The sequence below is a fragment of the Rhinolophus ferrumequinum genome, chromosome 4 (genome assembly GCF_004115265.2).
Source record: "Rhinolophus ferrumequinum isolate MPI-CBG mRhiFer1 chromosome 4, mRhiFer1_v1.p, whole genome shotgun sequence".
Classification (NCBI taxonomy): domain Eukaryota; kingdom Metazoa; phylum Chordata; class Mammalia; order Chiroptera; family Rhinolophidae; genus Rhinolophus; species Rhinolophus ferrumequinum.
Window position 1 is genome coordinate 60,912,638 of NC_046287.1, and position 23,267 is coordinate 60,935,904.

A 23,267-nucleotide genomic window follows, 5' to 3' on the forward strand; every position below is an offset into this window, starting at 1 on the left:
CCCTTTCTGCAACATACCACATAAGTACAATAATGCTTGAAAGAAGAGGTGGGCTGGTGCAGGGGAAAGAAATGGGCAAAGATAGCTTTCTCCCATCAGCACCTATCCAGGACTTGGCACATGGTAAATGCTCAATAAACACGCAAACCCTGTTGGAACCCCATAACCGTGGGGTGAGAAACAAGGAAGGGTAGAAATAGAGATCTAGCCACAAAAGAAGGAAAAAAAGTGTATAGCACCCTTGCCACTCTCCTGTAAATCTAATGTTATTCCAAAATAAGTTTAACATGTTTAGAGAAACTGGTGGTTACAAGTATTTCAACAAATATTCCAATTGACCAATTATTTTACCAGACCTCTGGAATTCTCTGCTTTCTACCTATGTGACATTGTGGTGAAACTCCTTATTTTCTCCTTAGGTTTATTTCCTTAATTCAAACTCTTGGATTCAACTTTAAATCTTTCACAGTTCTGAAAATATGTAGTAACGTGACTAAGTCACTTATTCATTTAACACACGTGTATGAATTCCTTGGGGTTACTCAATGGAAGGATAGCATTACTGGTAACAAAATCACTCAAAAGTAGTTAAGCTTTAAATAAGAGATCTTGTTTACCGTGTGTACATTTATAATTTAGAATTGAACAGTGCAAGAGAGTTAGGTATAAGAACCTGTAATCACGGAGAAGTCTTGCTTCTAACAAAGGAGGTTTCATTTTTTTTCAGATGTGAGTCAAGTCAGTTTTTAGCAGTAGTAGCAACACAGAAATGGGGCTTTGAACCTAAGTAGCCCACCATCTGCTGCCACAGGGAGGAGGAAAGGTTTGGGGGAAGGTAAGAATTTTGCTTTTCTTCTTCTCTCTCTCTCTTTTTTAATAGATTACTGTTTTTAGAGCAGTTTTAGCTTCATAGGCTTTTATTCTTCATATGCTTTCTTCCTAACTTCCTCTTTCCCTCTACACTGAGCATTAGAAAGGAATTTTTATGTCCTGTTTTCTGAATGCAACTTCATGCTCTTGTTCTAAAGTTTGGATTTTCTTCAAGTTACTATAAACTGTGATTGTTGATTAGTAAGTGTTCTAACTCTGTAGCTTACTTTTAAAAGATGGGTATCGCAATCATTTAGTTATTTTTTCACTCCCATAAAACTCTTGACTGATTCAACAACTCCTCTCCCTCATAATCTAAAATGAGTGACTTTCAAACTTTCAAAACTCTTTTTTTAACTCTTTAGGTTCCCAAACTAAGACATTTAAAATTGCAATCCAGTACACATATGTACATGTAAGTGAAATAAAAGTTCCATGAAACAGTACTTACCTTCACTATTTACTCTCACAACAAGTACTCTTCTATTCTCTTCTGATTCATATCCTCTAAAATAGGTTTTGACCAGTTTAAAACACATGGTCCTAAACACTGTAAGTCTTTGGGAGTGGAGCCCCCCAGTGACCATTCACACACATTTGCACTGGAAACTGATGGAGGAAATAAAATCATATTTCTGACATCATATTTTTGCCGAAAATTGGTGGTTGCAAAGATCAACTGAAAGGGAGAAAAGAAAATGTGTCTGGAAAAATTAGCACTTCGAAAATGACAAATTGCAGTTAAGTGCCAGTCTTTTGGTGAAAGAGAAGGCACATTTATTATTGCACATCACCAAGGTCTGGACTGGCCTGTCTGGACTCTTTTAAGATTTTAGTAAAATATTGTGATTATACCTGAATACACCAAATTAGCTAATGGTGCTGTCATTTTTGGTGTCTAGAACAAAAATGTGTTTCTAAGTCTGTACCATGTCTTACAATTGAGTATTTGTGATTATGAGTTTGCACATCTTAAGAACTCAACACATTTTGTCAATTTATTCTCATAAATGCAGACAATCTAGGCTGGCCATCCTCACAGGGCATGCAACTGCACCACTGAGTTTGGGGGTATATTGCTGGGGAAATGTTTAGCGTGTGTCAGCGTGAGTCATAGGAGGGGTGGGCTGTGAGGACACTCTCACTCTTGGGAGAGAACTTAGAGGATATAACCCAACTTCTTCATCCTGCAAACAAAACTGAGGTTCAGACTGGAGCAGTCGACCCTGAGAAAGTGAGACTACACACATGGAGGTGGGTTTGGGGCTTGAAACCGGGCCTTTCCCCGTCCTGTGAGATGTGGGCTGGAATTCACCTCTCTGAAAGCTACAGCCACAGTGGACATGGCAAAAAGTCCTGTAGACTCAACATCTGTGGCAAGTCCACTATTGTCAGTATATCTCAAGACAGGCATTTTCAGAATGATTTTGAGAGAGAAACTGGGGGTACTTCTGCCTTAATAGTTAGCACCTAAGGCAGACTTGTAAAATCACAAAATCACAGGAAGGGATGTCCTAGCTTTCTCAGTCCAAATGAGAGTGTTAAGGGCCTGCCCAACACAGTTGTCAAAAACTATGTAGGACTAGAAGCCATCTCAGCTTCCCATGCCAACGCTTTTTCTGCAAAACAAGGCGGCCTGAAAGGAGAATAAGAGTTCTGTTTTCCCTTAATGGTGCCTTTCCAATACAGTAACGAATTATGCATCTTTGATAGGTTTCATGTTCTCACACTGTTGAACTTTGGTGACATGATTCTGCAAAGGTTTCTTGGATATCCACTGAAATACTCCCACTTGAGATGAGAAAGAGGCAAGAAAATTCATTTAGTGAATACCAAGTCCTCCTTTGCCCTGTGAAGTGGGTCCCAACATGGAGTAGCCTTATGGAGAATGGGATTTGAGATCAGTGAGACCTGAGTTCATGCGCCAGCTCCACCTTCCTAGCTAACTGACCTATGCTATGTGCTTTTTAGACTCATTTTCCTTCATTGGTTAAAACAAACAAACAAACAAACAAACAATTCCACCTACATGGAATTGTTTAAGTAACATATTTGTAAAGGCACACGGCACATAGGAAACTCAAATGTCAATTATCCTTTTCTTTAATTGGCTAAAAAAGTGAATTCCTGTTAACTGAGTTGTATCTTCAGTCTGTTCTTGTATATGTATTTCCATGGGAACCAAACTTTGAAGGATGTATATCTTTTGCAAAGGAAAAATAGAGATCATAGAAACCTAGTATTTCATGGCTGGTACAGGTGTGGGAGTCTTGGAATTGTCTGGAACACACAGTGACTTTCATTCTCTATTTAACAGTTCAATCACCCCAACACTGGGCTCTGTCTCCAGCTAATCCTCGCTCCTCTACCTTCTACCAATCTCAAATAAAAGAACAAAGGTAATGCTTAAGTTTCCAACTCTTTATTTTTCAGATGGCTAATAAAACTAACAACAGTCATTTGGCTCTAAGGGGGAAGTCTTAGAAAATTTGAAAGTCATAAACTCGAGGTTTTCCGTGACGATAATCACTATCGTTTAAGGACCTAAGGCACTCCGCAGCATTACTGCTGAGTCCTCACGACCACCTCACAAGGTGGGAACCATCATCCCCAGTTAGAAAGTTGAAGGCCAGGAAGGTGAAATAACTGAGGCCGGGCCTCTCTGCTCCACCCGGTTTGCACGTCCTTCCCCACATCCAGTCCCTCCTCCCCGACTTCTGCCACGCTAAGTCTGTGTCACATGACTTCACAATTCCATGCCATCTTGTCCTATTTGGGGTTAGATTTATCTCCTACTTAGATTGTAAGCACCACTGTGTCCCCATCCTCAAGCACTTTAAATAATCTACAAGTCACAACTAGGCTAAGAAACGTAGAATAGAGATGGCTTTCTTCTGGAAAAAATAAAGGTTTAGTTAGTATATCGCATATTGTAATGAAGTTTCAAACTTGAAAACAATTTCTCTTTAGCTAACTAGCCTCAGAAACTTTTCATGTTTCACTTTAAACTTTGCAAACGCACTACTTGGTAAATAAATGAATGAATGTAGAAAAAACGTATTTGGTTTTGATTGGCACTTAAGAGCCTACAAACTTAGAAAATGATATAAATATAATACTATCCAAATCTGGGAGAACTTGGATTTAAAGAACTGGAAAAGGACTAAGCGGCAGTTAATTTTGTCCATTTGGAGTGAGGATGACAGTACTGATACACAAGCCGAGCGATCAGCCACGTCACTTCTCTCTGCGACTCCCTTTCTTCAACTGTAAAATGACTAACTTTAGTGGATCGAATTTTTTCATACTTTGACCACTAGCCATAGCAAGAAACTAATTTTCATCATGACACACATTTATATCTGAAACAAATTTCATGAATAACTTCACTTGTGAAATGCATTTTCATAATTCCTGTCATATTTTCTCTTATTAAAATACTGGCTGGCACTCACTAAAATGATCCCCTGATCCTCTATTTGTTAAAAGTATAAAAACACTAAGTGGTCTCGTATTATCTAAGAATTTTCTGTAAGAGAGTAGAAGGTAATTTCCATCTCATTCTTCCCAATAATTCTTAAGACAATGATGAGGGTTTTACTGTCTTTAGTATTCAGTAAATGGCAGTGTCACTTCCTCCAGTCATTGTATAGGATTCCCCTCCTGGCAGTTCAAGAGCACACTAGTGAAAAATGTTCTTTTTAGGAACTTTATAGGCTGTAATGTCTTAAGATGCAGCAAAGAGTAACAAAGTGACAGTGCTGATTTTTCTTAGTGCATTCCCCACCTAGGTAGTAAAATGGAGCCTCTTAATTTATCTTTTCCTGTAATAAAAATCATTACATTTCCTGCTCAGTCCCCTAACCCTTTAAGCAGAGAGTTGGCCTGGGCAGTACTGAAAATGTTTTTCCTGGTATTAACCTAGAAGAGACATCAAATGTCGACTGTTTTCTGTGGGACATTCTGCAATGTTTACAGTTCTAACTTGTCCCATGTCCTCCAACAAGTCAGAAAGCGTGGGGTGACTTGGGTTCTTATGCCTTGAGAAATGCCAGGGCAGACAAGCAGTCTCTAAACAAACCCAAGAAGCATCCAATTAACTTTGTTTACACAGATGCAAAAGCACGGAAATTTCTATGGTAAGGTCCAAATCACAGTTTTTGTTTTTAATTACACACCCAACCAAGTGCATAAAATCGCACAAAACAGTGCAGCAAAAATGTCATCTTTTCTATTTTCAGACTGGAGCTCGTAAAAAGCGAGCCTGTCATAAATTTTCACTTGGGGACAAAACGACTTATAACCAGGGGAAAAAAAGGCAGACACACACCCACATCTAACAGTGGTAAACAGTTTTTAATCAGGCAATGAAACATGGGAAAATATATTAGTAATCATTATAATAATTTCATTTGTGTGAGTATAACTTTTACAAATATTTACCTGACATATAAAAGGGAAATTACTGTGCATATAAAATTGACGTAGATGCTTCTTCCACACAGGACGATCCTGATAGCAGTAGTCAGTGCAGCGCCCGTCCCTCCTGACGAGAGGCTCCTCACACACTTCACGGCACCCGCGGAAACAGTGGAAGCAGATGTGCAATTAACACTTACTTGTTGGCACATTAGTACAAATGGGAATCTACTGGCAAACACACACTTGCTAACAACAACACTGAAAAGTTTACTGCTACCTCTGAGATTTGAAAGAAACGCCTGGATCCCGTCCCACCAGGTAAGAAGGACCAAGGCTGAGGCTGTGGGTGTGGTAACCAACAGACTGTCCTGGATCTGGGCTGGGGCTGGTTTCTAGGTTCAAAGTTTTATATGTTCACTGGAAAATTATTCATAAATATAGAATATAGGTTAACAGTGTGACTAGGAAATTGTTTTTGGAGTACATCTGACACCACTACAAGGCAGAGGGGGAGGAAGTGGCGTCTTTACAGTTCTAACGTGAAGCATCGATACAGGGAAGGTTCAAGCCACACCTCAGCTCCATGCCTGGCCTCCTCCAAATGAATTAAGAATGCCAGCCGCGCACGCAACACCTCCATATTAGAACTAAAACCAGAACATATATATGTAATAGCTGTAACCATATTATAGTTAATAAAATCATTCCTTAGGAATCTTGTTTGTCCAAATCTAACTGCATGCTAAGAGGCACAGAAATGGGATTGCATTTGGACGAAGAACTACGAAAAGTGCAATCTTTAGTCTCCAGAATGCTAGCTCTGGGCACTAGTAAGTCTTCCCTGAAATGCTATCGTTTCTATTACTATCTTCCAGAGGAGATCCTTAGAGAAGTGTCCAATTTCTTTACCTTTACTGTACGGGAGACTCAAGGCTTGAGTAATAAATTGCTTTTTAACACTCACTGGAATCTGGAGGCCAGTCAAACCTTTTTGGACAGAAGTCTCCTCAAAATACTTATTGATTAAATCTTTGAAGATCACTTCTTTGACCTTTGGCTTGACATTCTGGGATTCCCAGATTATGTTTGTTCTTTAATAAGCAAATAATAATTTTCTCTTAAATTCTTCAGAGTATATACATCTTTACTTTAAAATCCTTTGCCTGAATCATTTAATCTTTCAACACCTAGTTTCTCTCTCCCCAACAAGAGGATAAAGAAACCCAAGTCCGAGAGCAAGTGCACATGGTCACAAAACTACAACGAAAAGACAACAGTCGTGTACAGTTCATGAGATGGCCACTAACAGTAGTGAAAAACCAAAAGGAAATCAAAAGGGAGCTTTACAGCTTTTACACCGCTAGAAAAGGATATGCTAAATCTTTCCCAGCCAGTGTACACAGATTACCAATGCTTACTCTTTAAAAATTCCCTTTTGGGCTTCAGAGCCCGCAGTTACCTTTATTGAAAGTGAGTGCTTCACTCTGGCCGCTGTGAAGCAGCCCAGCAACATCTGCGGCAGTTGACTCTCCCTGTTTACAAACAGGACTAACTCAGGGCTGTCTGATCAAGATCTACGTATTTGTGTGAGAGTTGCACAAAGTGTGGGACAGATAACTGGCCAGAAAGAAAAGTCAACTTGAGCGATCCCCCAAAACCAAACATAAATCTTCCCTTAGATTCCGTATCATCCTGGAAGGCTGCCAGATCCTCAAGAGTTTTCACCATCATGTGCTTCTGCACTTCCTAATTTGGGCTGGGTCTGAAGTAGCCAGAAACCACGTGAGAAAACAGGGCTTTTCAGAATTTCCAGAACAGTTTTACAGAACACAAGGTTTGGGCAGGTCACCAGCCTTCAAGAGCTTCTCCTAATAGAGTAAATCTTGAGAGGTCTGACTATAAGTGACCAGCCAACCAAGTTACAAATTGTTCAGTCTCCACTTAAAATACTTCTAGATAAAGATTATCTATCTACACTTTAACAAAGTCAAAAATTGAAGAAATGGCTCTGGACCCAGCATCTCAACAAGATCCCCCAATGCTCTCAAATAACGGTCTAGACCAGCAACTTCATCTCTTTTCACTTTTGTAACAGGGTTTACTATTGACTAACTAACAAGTAACCTGGCCCTCTAGGGGCCAAAACACTAGGCTATATTCCTCCTCTCCAGAGTTCTAAAAGTTTGGGTTTTGTTTTTGGGTTTTCTTTGCTTATTTTTAAAGAAAAATAAACAAACATACTTCATTCTGTCCAGTCTATTATCTTAATTTGCCAGCTGCACAAACTACATATTTATTCTTGTTGGAGAATATCCACCTACTAAATTAGAAGGAAGAACATTTCCTTTTCAAGGTCATGGCTGAGAGGACGGGGGCAAATGTTACTTAACAAGGGCCCTTTCGTAGTCCTCGTGCAGCAACTTCATTCTAGGGTCTAATCTTCAAGGGGGTCTCTTTGACCAGCGTGCTAGGGAAGGATTGTCGTCACCTGTTTTTAACACATAGCTCCTTTTTTAAAAAAATATACAAAAAAGCCTATAAAGAGGACTATAGATTTATAATGGAGGCCACTACAAGCCTTTTATGCTTAAAACAGGTCAATATAAAACAAGTAAACATGGGTATGTCACCAAAACACAGCAGCAAAAAGGCTTAGCAAAGTTTCTGCAAAACTCAAAGTTAATTTCCCTAGTAGGAGAGGACGGAATGCGGAAATTGGCTACACCAGCTGGAGACAACTATACTCCACTGCTGCTATGACCACAGCGCAGCGTTCACACGAATCCAGTGACTGTTTTCAAAGCCCAAATGATTGTCAAGTCAGTTCTCCAACCACAGATCGTTTCTGTTGTTCTTTTTTGTATAAAGTGGTTAAGACAATAGGCTTTAAAATACAGCCTAAGCACCAATGATAACAAATGCATGTTGGTAAAACAAGACTTCTGGCGTTAAAAGACATTACTGACCTCCCTGGGGCTAAAGATTGCACCCACGTGAATAGTACACATCTAAAGAAAAATTCAGGTTTCAAGGTCTATAGAGGTTCTCCACTAGGCACAAGTTATTGATGAAGGTGGATCATGCAATAGTTTTACAAGAAAAGTACGAAAACTTACATGTACTGACTAGAGTGCATATCACCATGAGGGCTTTCAGGGTGTTACGATTAAGACAAAAGAGTGCTTTGAAACACTTACATGGATTTGGTTCTGCCTATCAAATGCTAGGGAATTCACTGGCATTACACGGAAATTTTCCATTTTGGGGTTAATGGCCCCACCACTCTGAACCAAGTCCAGGAAGGGCTTGAGGAATTTGGTTTTGTGAGTGTGGATCTGCTCCCTGCACTTCTCTCCTCCAGTATTCAAATGGCCTTTGTTTAAAAATATTCACAATGCGTTGATTTTTGGAGTGGTTCGCATGATTTCTACTGCCCATTTTATTAAAAATTCTATCTCAAGTTTGAAAGGACTTTTTTTTGTCTTAAAGAAAAAAATCTGAAGAACGAGGTATCACACTGGTGAAAAACCAACTGCTTCTCCAGCTTGTAATTGCTAATGGGGCTACAGATACCTTTTAATTATATACGATCATCTAAACCTTTTACCAGATTTTCTTGGCATATTTCAAAATATAAAGATAATAAGGAGTAAATATTGATTCTGCAGCAACAAATGGAAGCAGAGGAGATGAAATGGCTCTAGAACAGCCTCACCAAACCCCAGCTCTCAGGGAGCCCCACTGCTGTTCATGCAGAAGGCAGACACTTTCCGTCTGAGGACTAACCCCAAGGGGCTGCATTCACACTCATCAAGGCTGAGGAGTGTCCACATATCAGGGCAACGAAACATGCTGTAAAGTTTTCCCTAAAAGGGAAACATGAGCCTGGGGTTATGAGTCATGACAGACATGAGTCTAGGGTCTTCACATCTTCAATTGCCCCAAATTCTGAAGTTGGCCTTCTAAGCCAGAACTCTATCGCCAAATAGGGTTTTACATTTTGGAAAAATGCTCTTCAAATGTTCTTATTTGACTGTGCTTCAGAGAAAAATCAGCAGCACATGTAAATATATATGTAAGTGTGTGTGTATACGTGTATAAATGGGTACTGAGAGTCCTTCTTGTTTATAAACTGGAAGTAACAAAAGCAAAAATATCTCCTCAAATAACACAACTAATATTGAAAATTAAATTTAAAAGATGAAATAAATAGGTCACACACAAAAAAATCAGACAGGTGAACAGGAGATGATCCCAAATAGTAGCCATAAAATCATAAATTTAACGCACTTGGAAAAGTAGAAATGACTTTAAAACGAATTAAAGATAGAGAAATCACAAACCCAAATTTAGCAGCCTGTCTACCTGAACCTATTGACGGCAATTTGTGACAGACTGTAAAACTGTCGGATGCCATTCCTTTGTGACTGTGCAATACTCTAGGGTTTCCTCCTCCATGGCTGTTGCATCGGCAGCAAAGCGGGACAGTCAGCAGTAGGCATGTGCTTTTTTTTAGTTTTTTTTTCTCTGCAAAGGGGTGATTATTCCTGGATAAGGCAAGATAAGTGTGGTCACGAGAGAAGCAGCCAAATGCAGATCTGCCGAGCGAACAGGGGAAACTCAGTCAGTCTTTCCCAGCTTTGCGATCAGCTCGTCACAGATTTTCGTCAGTTCTTCGATTTCTTGGTTCTGGAAGACAAATGACACGATTATGCAGGTCATTTGTGTCCTGAGATAAAGGCAATTATAGCTAAACTGTCTCAACCCTCACTATACTCTACCTAAACCTCTTAACTCAGTGGTTCTTAACTTTTCTACATCAGAGACCTTTAGAGAAAGGAGAACTCTATACTTCTCCCCTGGAAATGTTCATGTGTTCACAAACTTATGCTTACATTGAGTAGAGGGTGTGGGTATCCACTGGCCCACTTTAGCTTGTACATGACCTCTTGAGTTCCCAAATTTTCTTGTGACCATAGGAATTACCTGGGGTACCTGTTAAAACGCAAGTATCTGGGCTCATGCAATCCATCAGTATCTCCAGGGACCTGCGATTCTGGAGTCCCAAGTATTCTAGGAACACTGTCTTAGGGGTTATGTGACCCCATGGCAAGAACGCTGTCCTAGCTGAATGGATGTCATAGGCATGAGTACTCAACTGGAGACAAATGAAAAAAAACACTACAGGCATACAAAAAAATGAAGTCCAGGAATCGCTGAGCAGTGAGAAATAGGAACCGCTGCTACCACTGATTTTTATTTATCTACTGAAGTCCCTGGACCGCGGCACCACGGGCACTTTGGGCTGCGTCAGGCGTTGTTGTGGGGGCTGCCTGTGCACTTAGGATGCTTGGCAGCATTTCTGGCCTCTACCCACTAGAAGCCAGTAGCATCTCCCAGTCGTGACAACCAAATATACCTCCAGTCATTGCCATATGTCCCCTGCAGAGTAAAACTGCAATGAAGGGAGAAGACGGCTTCACATATTACATAAAAAAAAAAACAGAAAGAAAGGGAGGCTCAGAGCCCGACTAAGCAGCTTTTGGTCCTCTGAACTTCAGCTAACACAACTTCCTTTCTGCACCCCGCCTGTGATGGGTCCCACCAATACACCTCTGAGTTTCACAGTTTGCCTTGTTTGTCTCCACCAGACTAGATGTCTGGGCAAAAAGGCAGGGCCTCTTTCATCCAGATCCGCGGCAAGCTAGCCACAGCCAGGGATGAAAACTACATGTCTCTGTGCTCACACCACACCCTTCTTGTACCTTCTGCTGAAGGGCCCTTTCCAGGGACTCCACCTTCATCTGTTCTTTCCGGAGTCCTGCGTGGAGAGCTGCACTCTCAGCCTTTGCTTTTGTTCGAACCTGAGCAATCTCTTCATTGGCTCTGTTTATGGTGTTTTGTTTGTAGAATAAAGGGACAAAAAGCACACAGTTAGTCATCAGTCCCACCTAAAAGAGTCAGGATATTAACCACTGACAACTATGAGACACAGACCTAAAAGAACTGAGTTCATGACAAGGGAAAAAATAGGATTCGGTGACCTAAGTAATTCAATTTTAATTTATAAACACTCAGCTTATAAGCAACTGCTAAGGAAATTTCCATGGTGCAAACCAACAGAATTAATCTCAAAGGCCACATTGTCCTTTAAAATTCATGTCACTAGAAAAAGGAATCACATGACAGTTTCCACAACAATCAAAAAAGTTTTTTAACCCAGTACAATAGCAGGAAAGATCATCTTTAGGATCATCATAGCTAAAGAGCCAAGATACTAACCACTGACATCTATGCCACACAGTCCTAAAAGTGACTTTATTCAGGAGGTGCAAAAGGAAATTAAAAAAACAACAACGTACATGTCAGTTGATAAACAGCCAAAGAACTGATGAAAGGATGCTAAAAACTCACTACTAATCAGAGGTATGCAAATTAAAGTGATAAACCTTTACAATTTATCAGATTAGCAAAAAGTAACAAGGATGATCTTGTCCTGTAATGGCCAAAATGCAAGGAAACAGATGGGCTGGTGTGCGAACTGGGGGAATGAAAACTGGCACTGTCTTCATGGTAGGAACGACTGTAATTTAAAATGTGTACCCTCCGCCCCGAGCCAGCAGTGAGCTTTTAGTCATCTACCCACAGCAATGTCCCCACTTGGCACAAAGGTGACTGCACAAGGATGCTCTCTGCAGCGCTGTTTGCAATGGAAAAAGTGTGACACCGTCTAACTGCCCCTCAGTAAGGAATGGAAGTCCTACAACCTAATGAAAATCAGACTGAACTATATGTTCTGACAGGAGAAAATGGCCATGATATACTATTAAGTGAAAAAGGAAACTTGTACTGTGACTCCAGTAATATATATGAAAAAAGAAAAACTTCAGAGCCATTTTGGGTAGTATTTGCAAAGGCACAAAGAAAGACTGGAAGGATACACAATAGACTTTAATAACAGTGCCTCTGGGAGTGGGAATGGGAAAGGGGGAACTTAAAAGGTTCCCCCTTAAAAGGAAAATGTACAAGTATGTATTACTTTTTAGTTAAAAAATAAAGTTGGATGCATCCTTCAAACCACTCCTCAGGATAAATTCCAAATGTGTCAGATTTAAGGATTTAAAAAAAGTAATCCATAAAAGTACTGAAAAGAAAACATGGGAGAATATTTCATATTCAGCAAGGGGAAGATATTTGTTACTATGACAGGAAATTCAGAAGATGTAAAAAAAAATGACTGATAAATTTTGCTGCATAAAAATAAATTTCTGCATATCAAAAAACACTATAGGCAGAGCCAAAAGATAAATGACAAACTGGAAAAATTATCCACAACTCATATCACAAAGGGCTGGCTTCCTTAATATATTTATATATAATATATAAAATATATAAACAGACAATAGAAAACTAGGCAAAGAATAGTCATTCATAGTAAAAAAAATATATGTATAGACAGCTGCTAAAATGTTCAATTTCACTCATAAGATAAATATGAATGAAAACTACACTGAATAAAATAAATGCTCTGTTGCTTGCTCCCCTCCCCCCAAACCCAACCAACTAAACTGAAATACCCTTTTTCATCTATCGTATTTACGGAAAACAAAAATTTGATCTGTTGGCAAAGCTACAGGGAAGAGACGCTCTCATACAGTGTATAGGGATATGAAGTCTAATGAGGGCAATTGAACAATATTTATCATAATTATAAATTCATATATATTTTGGCTCAGCAATTCCTTTTCTATATACAGATAACTCACATGCGTGCCTAATGATAATCACAAAAGATTACTTATTGCAGCACAGTTTGTAGAATATTTTAAATAACCTGAATGCCCAACAGGAGGGAACCCGTTACATAAATGATATATTCCAACAATTGAACACCACACAGCTGTTAAAAAAAAAATGAGGAAGCTGTTCAAGGATTGAAATGAAAAGACTTCCAAAATATACTTCTAAATGAAACAAGCAAGGTATGTTATCATCTATATAACTAAGGAGATTCTCACATTAAAAAAATGGTACTTATGTGACATGATGGAGGTGTTAGCTAACGTTATCACGGTGCAATATATAAATATATCAAATCAAACACACTGTACATCTTGAACTTATGCAATGTTATATGTCAATTATATGTCAGTAAAGCTGGGGGGCAGGGGAAGAAGGGGAAAAGGATATCTGGAAGGATAAAACTGTGATTACCCCCAGGTAAGAAAGAGGTGGGAACTCAGTGGATGGATGGGGTGAAGGGAGACACTGTGTATCTTATTCTTCTTAATGTTAGAACCACGTTAAAGATTATACCTACTTTAAAAGTTAAATACACACACACACACACACACACACACACACAAATGTAATATGGAGTTGCAAGACAGTGATTATTTTCCTTGCTTCCATCAATCTTCCCACAATACCGTGAAAAGTGAAAGTCTTATGTGCAAGCTCTTACTTGTCTAGTTTTTCTTCTGCGTGGATTTTCAGGGCCTGATATCGCTGTTCCTCTTGTTTAACTCTGGCTAAGTAATCCTGAGCACATTTTTTCAAGGCTTCTTCATTCTGTTCAAAAGTGACAATTTAAAATAAACAGGACATTTTGTTTTTCTCCTACTAGTAACATACCATGTATCAGAGTTCTCATTTTCTAAAAAATGAGAAAACCCAATTAATTCAGGTTCTTTACATTATACTCTATGGTAATTTGAAACAGGCACAAATGATTCCCATTGAAGAAATTCTAGAAAATTTATTCATGTATTAATTTTCAAATCATACAGTAAGGTTCAGTTACACTGGTATGCCTACTTTAAGAAGGTGGTTATTCAAAACTGAATGGCAATCTGATTCCCACTTTAGATAAACTGGTCAGTCTCATTTTTATTTTAATGTGTAAAAAAGAGTGTCCACTGTTATAAATGTGTCTTATTAATGGTTTGCAACTAAATTAAATCAATATGCGCATTTACATCTAAATTTGAAACATTACACTCACTTACTCTAGAATATGCAGCCTTAATTTTTCAGTGGTATGGCTAGAATCCCTTTACTTTTACTAATATTAAAATGGTGAATTATCAAAAAGAACATTTCTATAATTCTCCTAAAGTCTGAGGGTTCCACAGTTCTTAACTCCACACTACACTCTCGTTGTGTATGGGATTTATTAGCCTGACCCAGGAGAGGAATGAATGACACAATACCCTGCAGGCCAGATGCCTAAAAAAACCACATAAAGAAAAAAGGGGGGAAATTCTCCAGCTTCACTGGAATACAAGATACAAGGCCAAGAGGGGCCCTGAGTCCCTATTTAAAAGGCTACCCACACCCCTCTGGTATATATGTTTGAAGGTCCACTACCACGAAAATATACTCACAAGGAGATAAAAGGAAAAGGATATGCTACCTTCTTGAACCCTTCCAGAACGCCTTTCAGGTTCTCATATCTCCTGAAGAGATCAGAAAGGGACCTTTCCACAGAATTAAGGTCAGCCAGGGCCTGCTCTTTCTCCAAGGTCAGTTGCTGGAAGCTTTTCTGAGAGGTCATACTTGTCCTTTGTTCATCTTCTGTGAATCACAATCAAAAGCAAGGGCATACTCATTCAACAATAGTTAACGGCTGTCTTCCTGGAGCTAAGCAGTGTTTTAGGTGGTGGGGACCCAGCAAACAAAGTCCCCACTCTCAAGACTTACATTCTAGTGGGGGGGGAGATAAATGGTGATAAGTGTTGAGGGAAAAACAAAGCAAGGTAAGAGGGGTGGAGTTCCTTTTTTATACAGAGAGGCCTCACTCAGAGGAGTGATGTGAACGTAGACCCAAAGAACTGGGGTGAGAAGCTCCCTGTGAGAAGAATGTTCCATGCAAAGGAGAGGAACAGCTGTGACAAAGGTCATGTGCTGGGAAGCCATTAGGTGACGTGGAAGTAGAAAATACCATTTCAGTGCTGAAGTGCAGAAAGGCCAGACTATGATTTAGGACTCAGTCCTTAGAATGCTGGCAAGAAGAGGTTCTAAATTCAGCGCAGGAAAATCAACCACTGTCATTTCGGAAAGACACCAACGGGTCTGATACAAGTCAAGGAGAGCTTGCAGTGGAGTTAAGGCCACTGCACCACAACCAGAGAGATCCCACCTGGTGGGGGCGGGGAGCGTAATGAAGGACGTGGCTGGCTGGGCCACCAAAGCTCTGGGTCCTGGGTGGAGGGACTTTTCACAGAATCTAAGCATCTGCCATCCTCTAAAATGAACCTAACTACAGTTGATCCTCATTATTAGTGGATTCTGTATTTGTGAATTTGCTTACTCCCTAAAATTTATTCATAACTCCAAAACCAATACTTCTGGTGCATTCCTGGTCATTCACAGACATGGGCAGAATGGCCAAAAAGTTGAGTCACCTGATATACAATACACATTCTCAGCTGAAGTTGAACAACGTGACACCGTCTTGCTTTATACTGTAAACAAGTATCCTTTTCACAGTATATGCAGTGCTGGTTTCTTTTTTTGCATTTTTGTGATTTCTGTTGGTATTTAAAACAGCTATTTAAAACAGCCCCAAGTATAGTGCTGAAGTGCTTATCTGGTGTCCCTACGTGCAGGAAGGCTGTGACATGCCTTACGGGGAACTTACATGTGTTAGACAAGCTTCATTCACGCATGAGCTACAGCACTGCTGGCCATGAGTTCAATGTTAATGAATCAACAATATATTATATATCAAATAAAACATCTTCAAACAGAAACACACATAAGATTATGTACTGACAAAAAAGCTATGACTAGAGGCTTGAAGGAATCTAACCTTGTATTTTCCCTAGAAGCAGTATTTCAGTATTTGCTAATTCTGTGTTTGTGGCAACTTTATAGACCATAACTACCACAAATAGTGAGAATTAATTACATCTAAGTGATGGACAAATTGAAGTTTGTATCCTGATTTGAAAATCATCTATGGATCGTATGGTTGATACCCTAGAAAAAAAATTTCCTTACCAATCATTTGGGCAATGGTCTTTTCATATTCAGCCACAATTTTCCTTAAAAATAAAAAATAATAATAATAAATTATCAGAAGAGAATTTTTAGACAATGGAAGTTGGAGAAATGCTGCCCCAATTAAACACAATAATATATACTGACAAATTTACATTACCCACTTACCTGCTTTGGGCTTTCTCTCTTTTTTTAATGTTAATGCAAGATTTGTTAATGTTCAAAAGTTTTTTCTTAAGATTTTATGTTTAACAAGCCTTCATTCTCTTTGTAGAAACAAACCTCCTCACATTTCTTTGCCCCTATGTGAACGACCTCAAGGCAATAGATGAAGTTTGACAAATCAATCTTTCACAAAGTAAGTTACAGTTGTCCCCCTTTATCAGTGGTTTTGTGTTCCGCGGTTTCAGTTACCTGTAGTCAACTACAGTCTGAAAATATTAAATGGAATATTCCAGAAATAAAAAATTCTTAAGTTTTAAACTTTGTGACATTCTGAATAGCATGATGAAATCATGAGCCACCCCACTTGGTCCCACCTGGGAGATGACTCATCCCTTTGTCCAGCATTTCCCTACTGTATACACTACAAGCCACTTAGTCACTTAGTAGCTGTCTCCATTATCGTATCGACTGTTGTGGTATCACAGTGCTTGTGTTCAAATAACCCTTATTTCACTTAATAATGGCCCCAAAGTGCAAGAGTAGTGATGCTGGCAATTTGGTTATGCCAGAGAAGTTTTGAGTGCTTCCTTAAAGCGAAAAGGTGAGTATAGTACAATAAGGTATTTTGAGAGACCACATTCACATAACTCTTATTACCGTACATTGTTGTAATTATTCTAATTTATCATTGGTTATTGCTGTTAATCTCTTATTGTGCCTAATTTACAAATTTAACTTTACTGTAGGTATGTGCCTTCGTATAGGAAAAAACAGTATATATAGGTTTCACTACTATCTGCAGTTTCAGACATCTACTGGGGGAACATATCCCCCATGGATAAGAGGGGCCAACTGTAATGACATTATTGGGGCTTTTCCTAAGAGATCTAATCTGAGTTCAAAATTTCCTGACCCCAATCTACCCACTATTTCAGGCATTCTGTCCCCTCTGATTCAGTGACAAGTTTTATTGTACTGTCTTAATACCAAAAGTACTTCAGTTATTGAAAGACTTGAAAGATCAGCCTGTCGTGCTAACCTTTCTTTTAGCAAAATGCAATGTTTGCCTGATCCTGCCCAGTGACGGGCGCTCTTTCCTGTGACCCCCTCCGTGAGAAACGATGGCTCCCCCAGCCCATCACTTTGACCCCGCATCCAAGTTTCTTATGAAGGCTTTGTGAGCTCTCCAAGACAGGGGCCATCCCTTCTTCTCCACCACACACAGTACAGGGCCTTATTCCCAGTAACCATTCAGAAAACAAAACAAACCAATAAACCAACCACAAATTAGTGTAGACATATTTAAAATATTTCTTAATCATTCAAGTGCTGACTGTACAGTATATAAATTATACTTTTTAAAAATCTTCTTTGATGCCATCTTTAGTTATTTCATAGCTCCCGACTCCCTTCCAGGGAGTGAGCAGAAACATAAAAAGATTTCATTTTAAAGATGTCAGTCAATTCTGTTTCCCATTAACATGCTTTTTATAATCTCTTTGGTGGTTAAGAGATTTGAAGCTACCGCATATAATTAATTTTAGAAAAGTATTAGGTTGGTGCAAAAGTAACTGGGGTTTAAAAGGTTTTTTAAAAAAAAAAATTGCAAAAGCCGCAATTACTTTTGCATCAACCTAATATTATGAACTATGATGCCTCCATAACTATGTCAGTAAGTCTTACTACTCTGTGTTCCAAATGGATATTCTGGCACAAATTCTTTTTTCAAAAGATAAGAATTATGTGGGTCCTGCTTATTTGTAACGTACTGAACACCCCAAAATAAGATACAGTATTTGAAAATATAATAACTGGTCAGCAATACTCATGAAATGACATCAATCACAAATTAAGGTACAAATAGCAATGCCCTCAAATTCTCAACAACTGGTTCTTTGGTAAGCAAATACTTTCACCTCTCTATTTGTGTTAAGTCTAATAATGCATAAAAATATCCAACCCCATGCCCGAACCTCCACTCTAACCTCATCTCCAAGACTTCTTGTCGGGTTTCTTCGTATTTTTTCTTCCATTCATTTGCTTCAATCTCTTTAGTGATTATCTAGATGATAACAGAGATAAAGCTTGGTTTTACCTACTCAATCTATTGCAATTTAAATTTAAGTTTGGAGACTAAAAGAAACACACAACCAGGTCCATTTAAGACGTTCAATATACATTAAAAGTATAAAACCTCAACACATATATAATGCTCAAAAGCATTTGGAAAAATGGACTCTTAGCCACACAGGCTGCTGGAATGTAGCCACCAGAATAAAAGTGAATAGAACATCTCCTGGGAAAATTCCAAGTGGTAATTATAATCTCTATAAATTTTACCTCAGTCCAGGGTCTGGCTCTCAACTCTGCAGACCCAGAAAACTGATCGGGACAGGACACCAAGAGCAAAGCCATCCGTCTGGCAGAGACTCACCTTACCAAAGTAGACGCTAGAACACCAATTTTAGCTAGGATGAGAAATGAAACTGCCACAAAATCAGAGTGTTAGGAGTTGGCATGACCAGCATATTCTCTTTCTATAGAGATTTCTGATTGCTTGATAAGAATGGAGTTAGAAAGAAGGACTCAGAAGTTCAATGCCTCCAGCCAGATGTACCCATCTCACTATAGGCAGGATCTTGTTAGTCAGACCAGAACCCATGTCCCTATTTGGAATGTCCTTGCTAACTCAAAAGAAATACTCTAAATTCATTGCCTTAAACTCCATTTGCCCTGGACAGGGCTTAGATGGACATCTGTTGTTCTCCTTTTATTTTACTTCTCTGTGCTTCTCTCTTTCTAATTGGTACATTTTTCATTTTGGTGCTTTTAACCAGGATCTCAAGATCCTAAAACCAGTCTCTCTGCTTCAGGTTACTAGGCGCATCTTTGCTTTTATCCATTAGGTGGTCATCTCATAGTTTAACTCTCAGGAGGAAGATGAAGTTCTTTTTCTCATTTACAAAATTTTGGTGGGCCTCCTTACCACTGCTCCCAAGTTTGGACAATAGGAGTAGCTGACATCCCTCATTACCAACCTAATACTTTTTTTTAAAGCTTTAAGAGACCTATATCAGAGGTACTTAACTACTCTCACCATATTATAAAAGTAAAATTGCTACACCAAAGGAATTACCTTCTTTAAAAAATGGTGGAATCATCAAGCAACACACAAACCAAATATATAATATGTAGCAATATATAATATATATTATAAATAAATATATTATATATTATATATAATATATAATATATAATGGGAGAGGGGCAGTAACTGACTAATAGTATATAAAGTGTTTCGTATTTTTTTGATCACCCAAGAAAGGACTAGCAGTGACCTATTTTGAACAGAGACTGCTCAAGAAATACAATATAGGAATTTGGGAGTTGAACAGTTTAACTATAGAATGGATGAGGGTAGGCAACAATTTTATATTACTGCAAGTCTAGAATTTAAGGAATTTTATGCATGAGCATATACCCTCTGTAAAATGAAGACACTGATTTAGTTACATATGTGGATAAAACTGGCAAAATTCTGTATTCAAAACTTCAAGGCTATGCACCCTATGTTTACTGCAGCACTATTTACAATAGCCAAGATATGGAAACAACTGAAATGCCCATCCATCGATAATTAGATAAAGAAACTGTGGGACGTATATACAATGGAATATTACTCTGCTATAAAAAAGGATGAAATCTTACCATTTGCAACAACATGGATTAACCTAGAGGGTATTTTGCTAAGTAAAATAAGTCAGACTGAGAAAGACAAATACCATATGATCTCACTTATGTGTGGAATCTAAGAAACAAAATGAATATACAAAACAGCAATAGACTCAGAGATACAGAGAAAAAACTGATAGTTGCTACATGGGAGAGATTGGGGGATGGTGAGAAAGGTGAAGGGATTAGGAAGGGATTAGGAAGTACAAATTGGTAGTCACAAAATAGTCATAGGTATGTGAAAAACAGTATGGGAAATATAGTCAATAATGATGTAGAGATTACGTAGGGTGTCAGATGGGTACTGGACTTATCGGGAGGATCACTTCATAAATTATACAAATGCCTAGCCACTGCACCGTCCACCTGAAACTAATAAAATAATATTGAACGTCAACTATAATTAAAAAAATATATAGTCATAGGATGTAAAGTATTATACAGCATAGGGAATATAGTCACTAGTATTGTAATAGCTATGTGCGGTGTCAGATGGGTAATAGACTTGTTGGGGTTACCACTTTGTGAGGTGTGCAAAAGTCTAATTGCAATGTTGATTTATAAACCAAAAACTAATAATAATAATAACAATAACAGAAACTTCAACACTAAAAGATAAAGAAGGGTACAAAATTGTTAAGGATATTTCAAAGCGTCAGCTTTTTTCCCTGAACAGCAGAATGTCAGGACTTCAGCACAAATGCGATGTTTTACAGGGAAACCTTTATATGAGCTGAACAAGCTGTGGGAAATAAAAACTTCCAGCCGGGGATAACTTGGGCCAACAGAGATGGGATCTGCCTGCTGGCACATGGGCTTTACAAAGAAATGGAGTGATAAGTGGACAGAACAAGAAAGCTTTTACCTCTTCTCTTATCAGGGTGAGCACGGCTGTCTTATCTGATTCACTGAGGCAGATGCCATCCAGGGGGCTCTCACCTCCACAGGCCACAGACACGGGGGCCTTCTCCATAGGGGACTCCAACAGTCCCTGTGGGAGGGGAGAGGTTATATTTAATATGTTCAGTCTTCAGCTTCTTAATCCCAAATATTTCTTCAATGACATCCTCATTTCTAAATTGATCACAAGGTTTAAAAATATGTTTGAAGAAAAAAACTGAGGTTTTTAAAAAAATAAAATAAAATCTAGTTATAGTGTTATCTAAAGGAAAAACTTGTTCTAATGATTATGGGGGGGGGCACTTAGCTTCTGCTTAACAGATAGCCTAGAGAAGTATTATTCTTATCTCAAAAGGAGAAAGTGTAATTATCATAGTGGTCAGTCACCAAAGGATTGCATGCGTAAAAGAAAAAACCATCCATGGTTAATGGCTCATTTTTCAAAGGGTTTCTGGGGATGATGTGTTCCATGTAAATAACTTTTCCAAAAAAGTGTCAACTGTCTTTTCTTTCTTTTTTTTTTTTACATATTGATGCTTTGTGTGTCTTTTTAGTGACTCTGGATGGAAATGTTTCTAAAGTGTATTACTAACTTGCAGGCCTAAGGAAGTGGAAATGGCGCATGTATCTGAACCCTGCCCTACCTGCACCCCCGATGATTCAGGATCATCAGGACTTTGGATGCTCTGCAGTGATGGGTGGTAACCCCGCGCTGCCGTCAGGTGTACACCATTATCTGCTCCTTACAAATTGGCCACGATTTGCCCCTGCACGTCCATTTTTGGTTCTTTCTTGCTATTAAATTTTCAGTTCCCTTCTGGTTGCACTTCACCTTCTGATGTAACACCTTGCTTTTATCATAAACTCCTCAGGTTCCAGAGAGCCATATTTGGTTAATATTTTGTTTTTCACAAGAATACAGATTTTGTACTATTTTCATTCTTAGAAGGCATTTTTGGGCTATTTCCCTCACCTATATAAGTAAACCTTTTGTATAAATGGGGAAAAAGCTTCTCTATTAACATCCAAAATGCCAGCCAAAATGACTTGGGAATAATCTTAAATGTCTGTATAACTGATCAATTAGTTATTGATTAAAATCAATCAGTTCTGATATCTTATTTGAACCAAAACTAAAGTCCAAGGTCAACTTAGACCAGCGGCTTTTAAACTTTTCAGGGTTATTATAGACTCACTGTCTCTCTAGAAAATGCTCAAAAACACACACATAATATTTGCATACAGCTTCACATACCTCATTGAAGGGCCCAGTAGAGAAACTCTAGGCTTAGGCCACAGAAAAGGGAAATGCGAAGCCATAAGCTGGCAGTGCCCATTTCCAGCAACATTTGCAGGGAGGGCAGCCTACTATGCCGACAGAAGTCCTAGGTCCCCCCAGAAACAAACTCCCTATCTTAGGATGTATCGATCACTAAAGCCAGAAGTCACTGGTGGTGGGCAGCCTCTAAAAGGGCCTCAATGACCCCGATCTCCTGGTACCAATGCTCTTGTGCAATCTCTTCCCCTCAGCTGGACCAATGACTCACTCCAAAGAACAGAATATGGTAAGTCATGGAACATCACTTCTGAAATTAGTTTACAAAAAGACTCCAGATTCTATACTGAGAAGCTCCAAGAAAAGGCCCAGGTGGCAAGGAACTTGTTTCTGTCAACATCTAGGACAGAGATGTGGCAACAGCCATGCACGTGAGCCTGCAAGGAGACCCACCCCACGTCGAGACTGGAGGTGACCGCAGCCCGGGTCAATACCTTGATCACAGCCTGTGAGAGACCCTGAGTCAGAGGAACCCAGCAAGCCGTCCCTGGGTTCCTGACCCAGAAATGATGAGCTAATAAATGTTGGTTGTCGATAATTAATACAGCCCTGGACATTCCAATCATCTCATGAATTTCCTGTACCATGTTTCTGAAGAGCCTTTCTCTCCATGTAACTTGCCTGCAGGGAGATAATACCCTAAATTAAGCTGACACATTTGGTTCACCTTTACTGTTACATTTCTGACCTAAACTAATACATTTAAAGAAGTCTTTTGTGAATGTTTATTATTCTAAGTCAGAATCCCCAAGTCAAGTCAACTCTAGGAAATAGTCCCCCATGCCTCCTGTGACCCTTATGTTAGCAAAAATTTGGAAAATAAGCCACAAGTTTTATT

At 39.0% G+C, this 23,267-nt stretch overlaps 1 protein-coding gene across 17 annotated transcripts in view; it reads right to left on the reverse strand.

Annotated features, from left to right (window-relative positions):
- Positions 1–5,207: 5,207 nt before the first annotated feature.
- TACC1 (transforming acidic coiled-coil containing protein 1) overlaps positions 5,208–23,267 on the reverse strand; it is a 93,764-nt gene continuing 75,704 nt past the window's right edge. For all 17 annotated transcript variants that reach the window (XM_033104694.1, XM_033104693.1, XM_033104707.1 and 14 more), the window contains 7 exons: positions 21,059–21,184; positions 18,447–18,523; positions 16,297–16,340; positions 14,708–14,868; positions 13,757–13,863; positions 11,058–11,178; positions 5,208–9,981 (listed from right to left, as the gene is read on the reverse strand). In XM_033104694.1, coding sequence (XP_032960585.1) covers positions 9,913–9,981; positions 11,058–11,178; positions 13,757–13,863; positions 14,708–14,868; positions 16,297–16,340; positions 18,447–18,523; positions 21,059–21,184 — 705 coding nt within the window. In that variant the 3' untranslated portion in view covers positions 5,208–9,912. The remainder of the gene's footprint in view (positions 9,982–11,057; positions 11,179–13,756; positions 13,864–14,707; positions 14,869–16,296; positions 16,341–18,446; positions 18,524–21,058; positions 21,185–23,267) is intronic.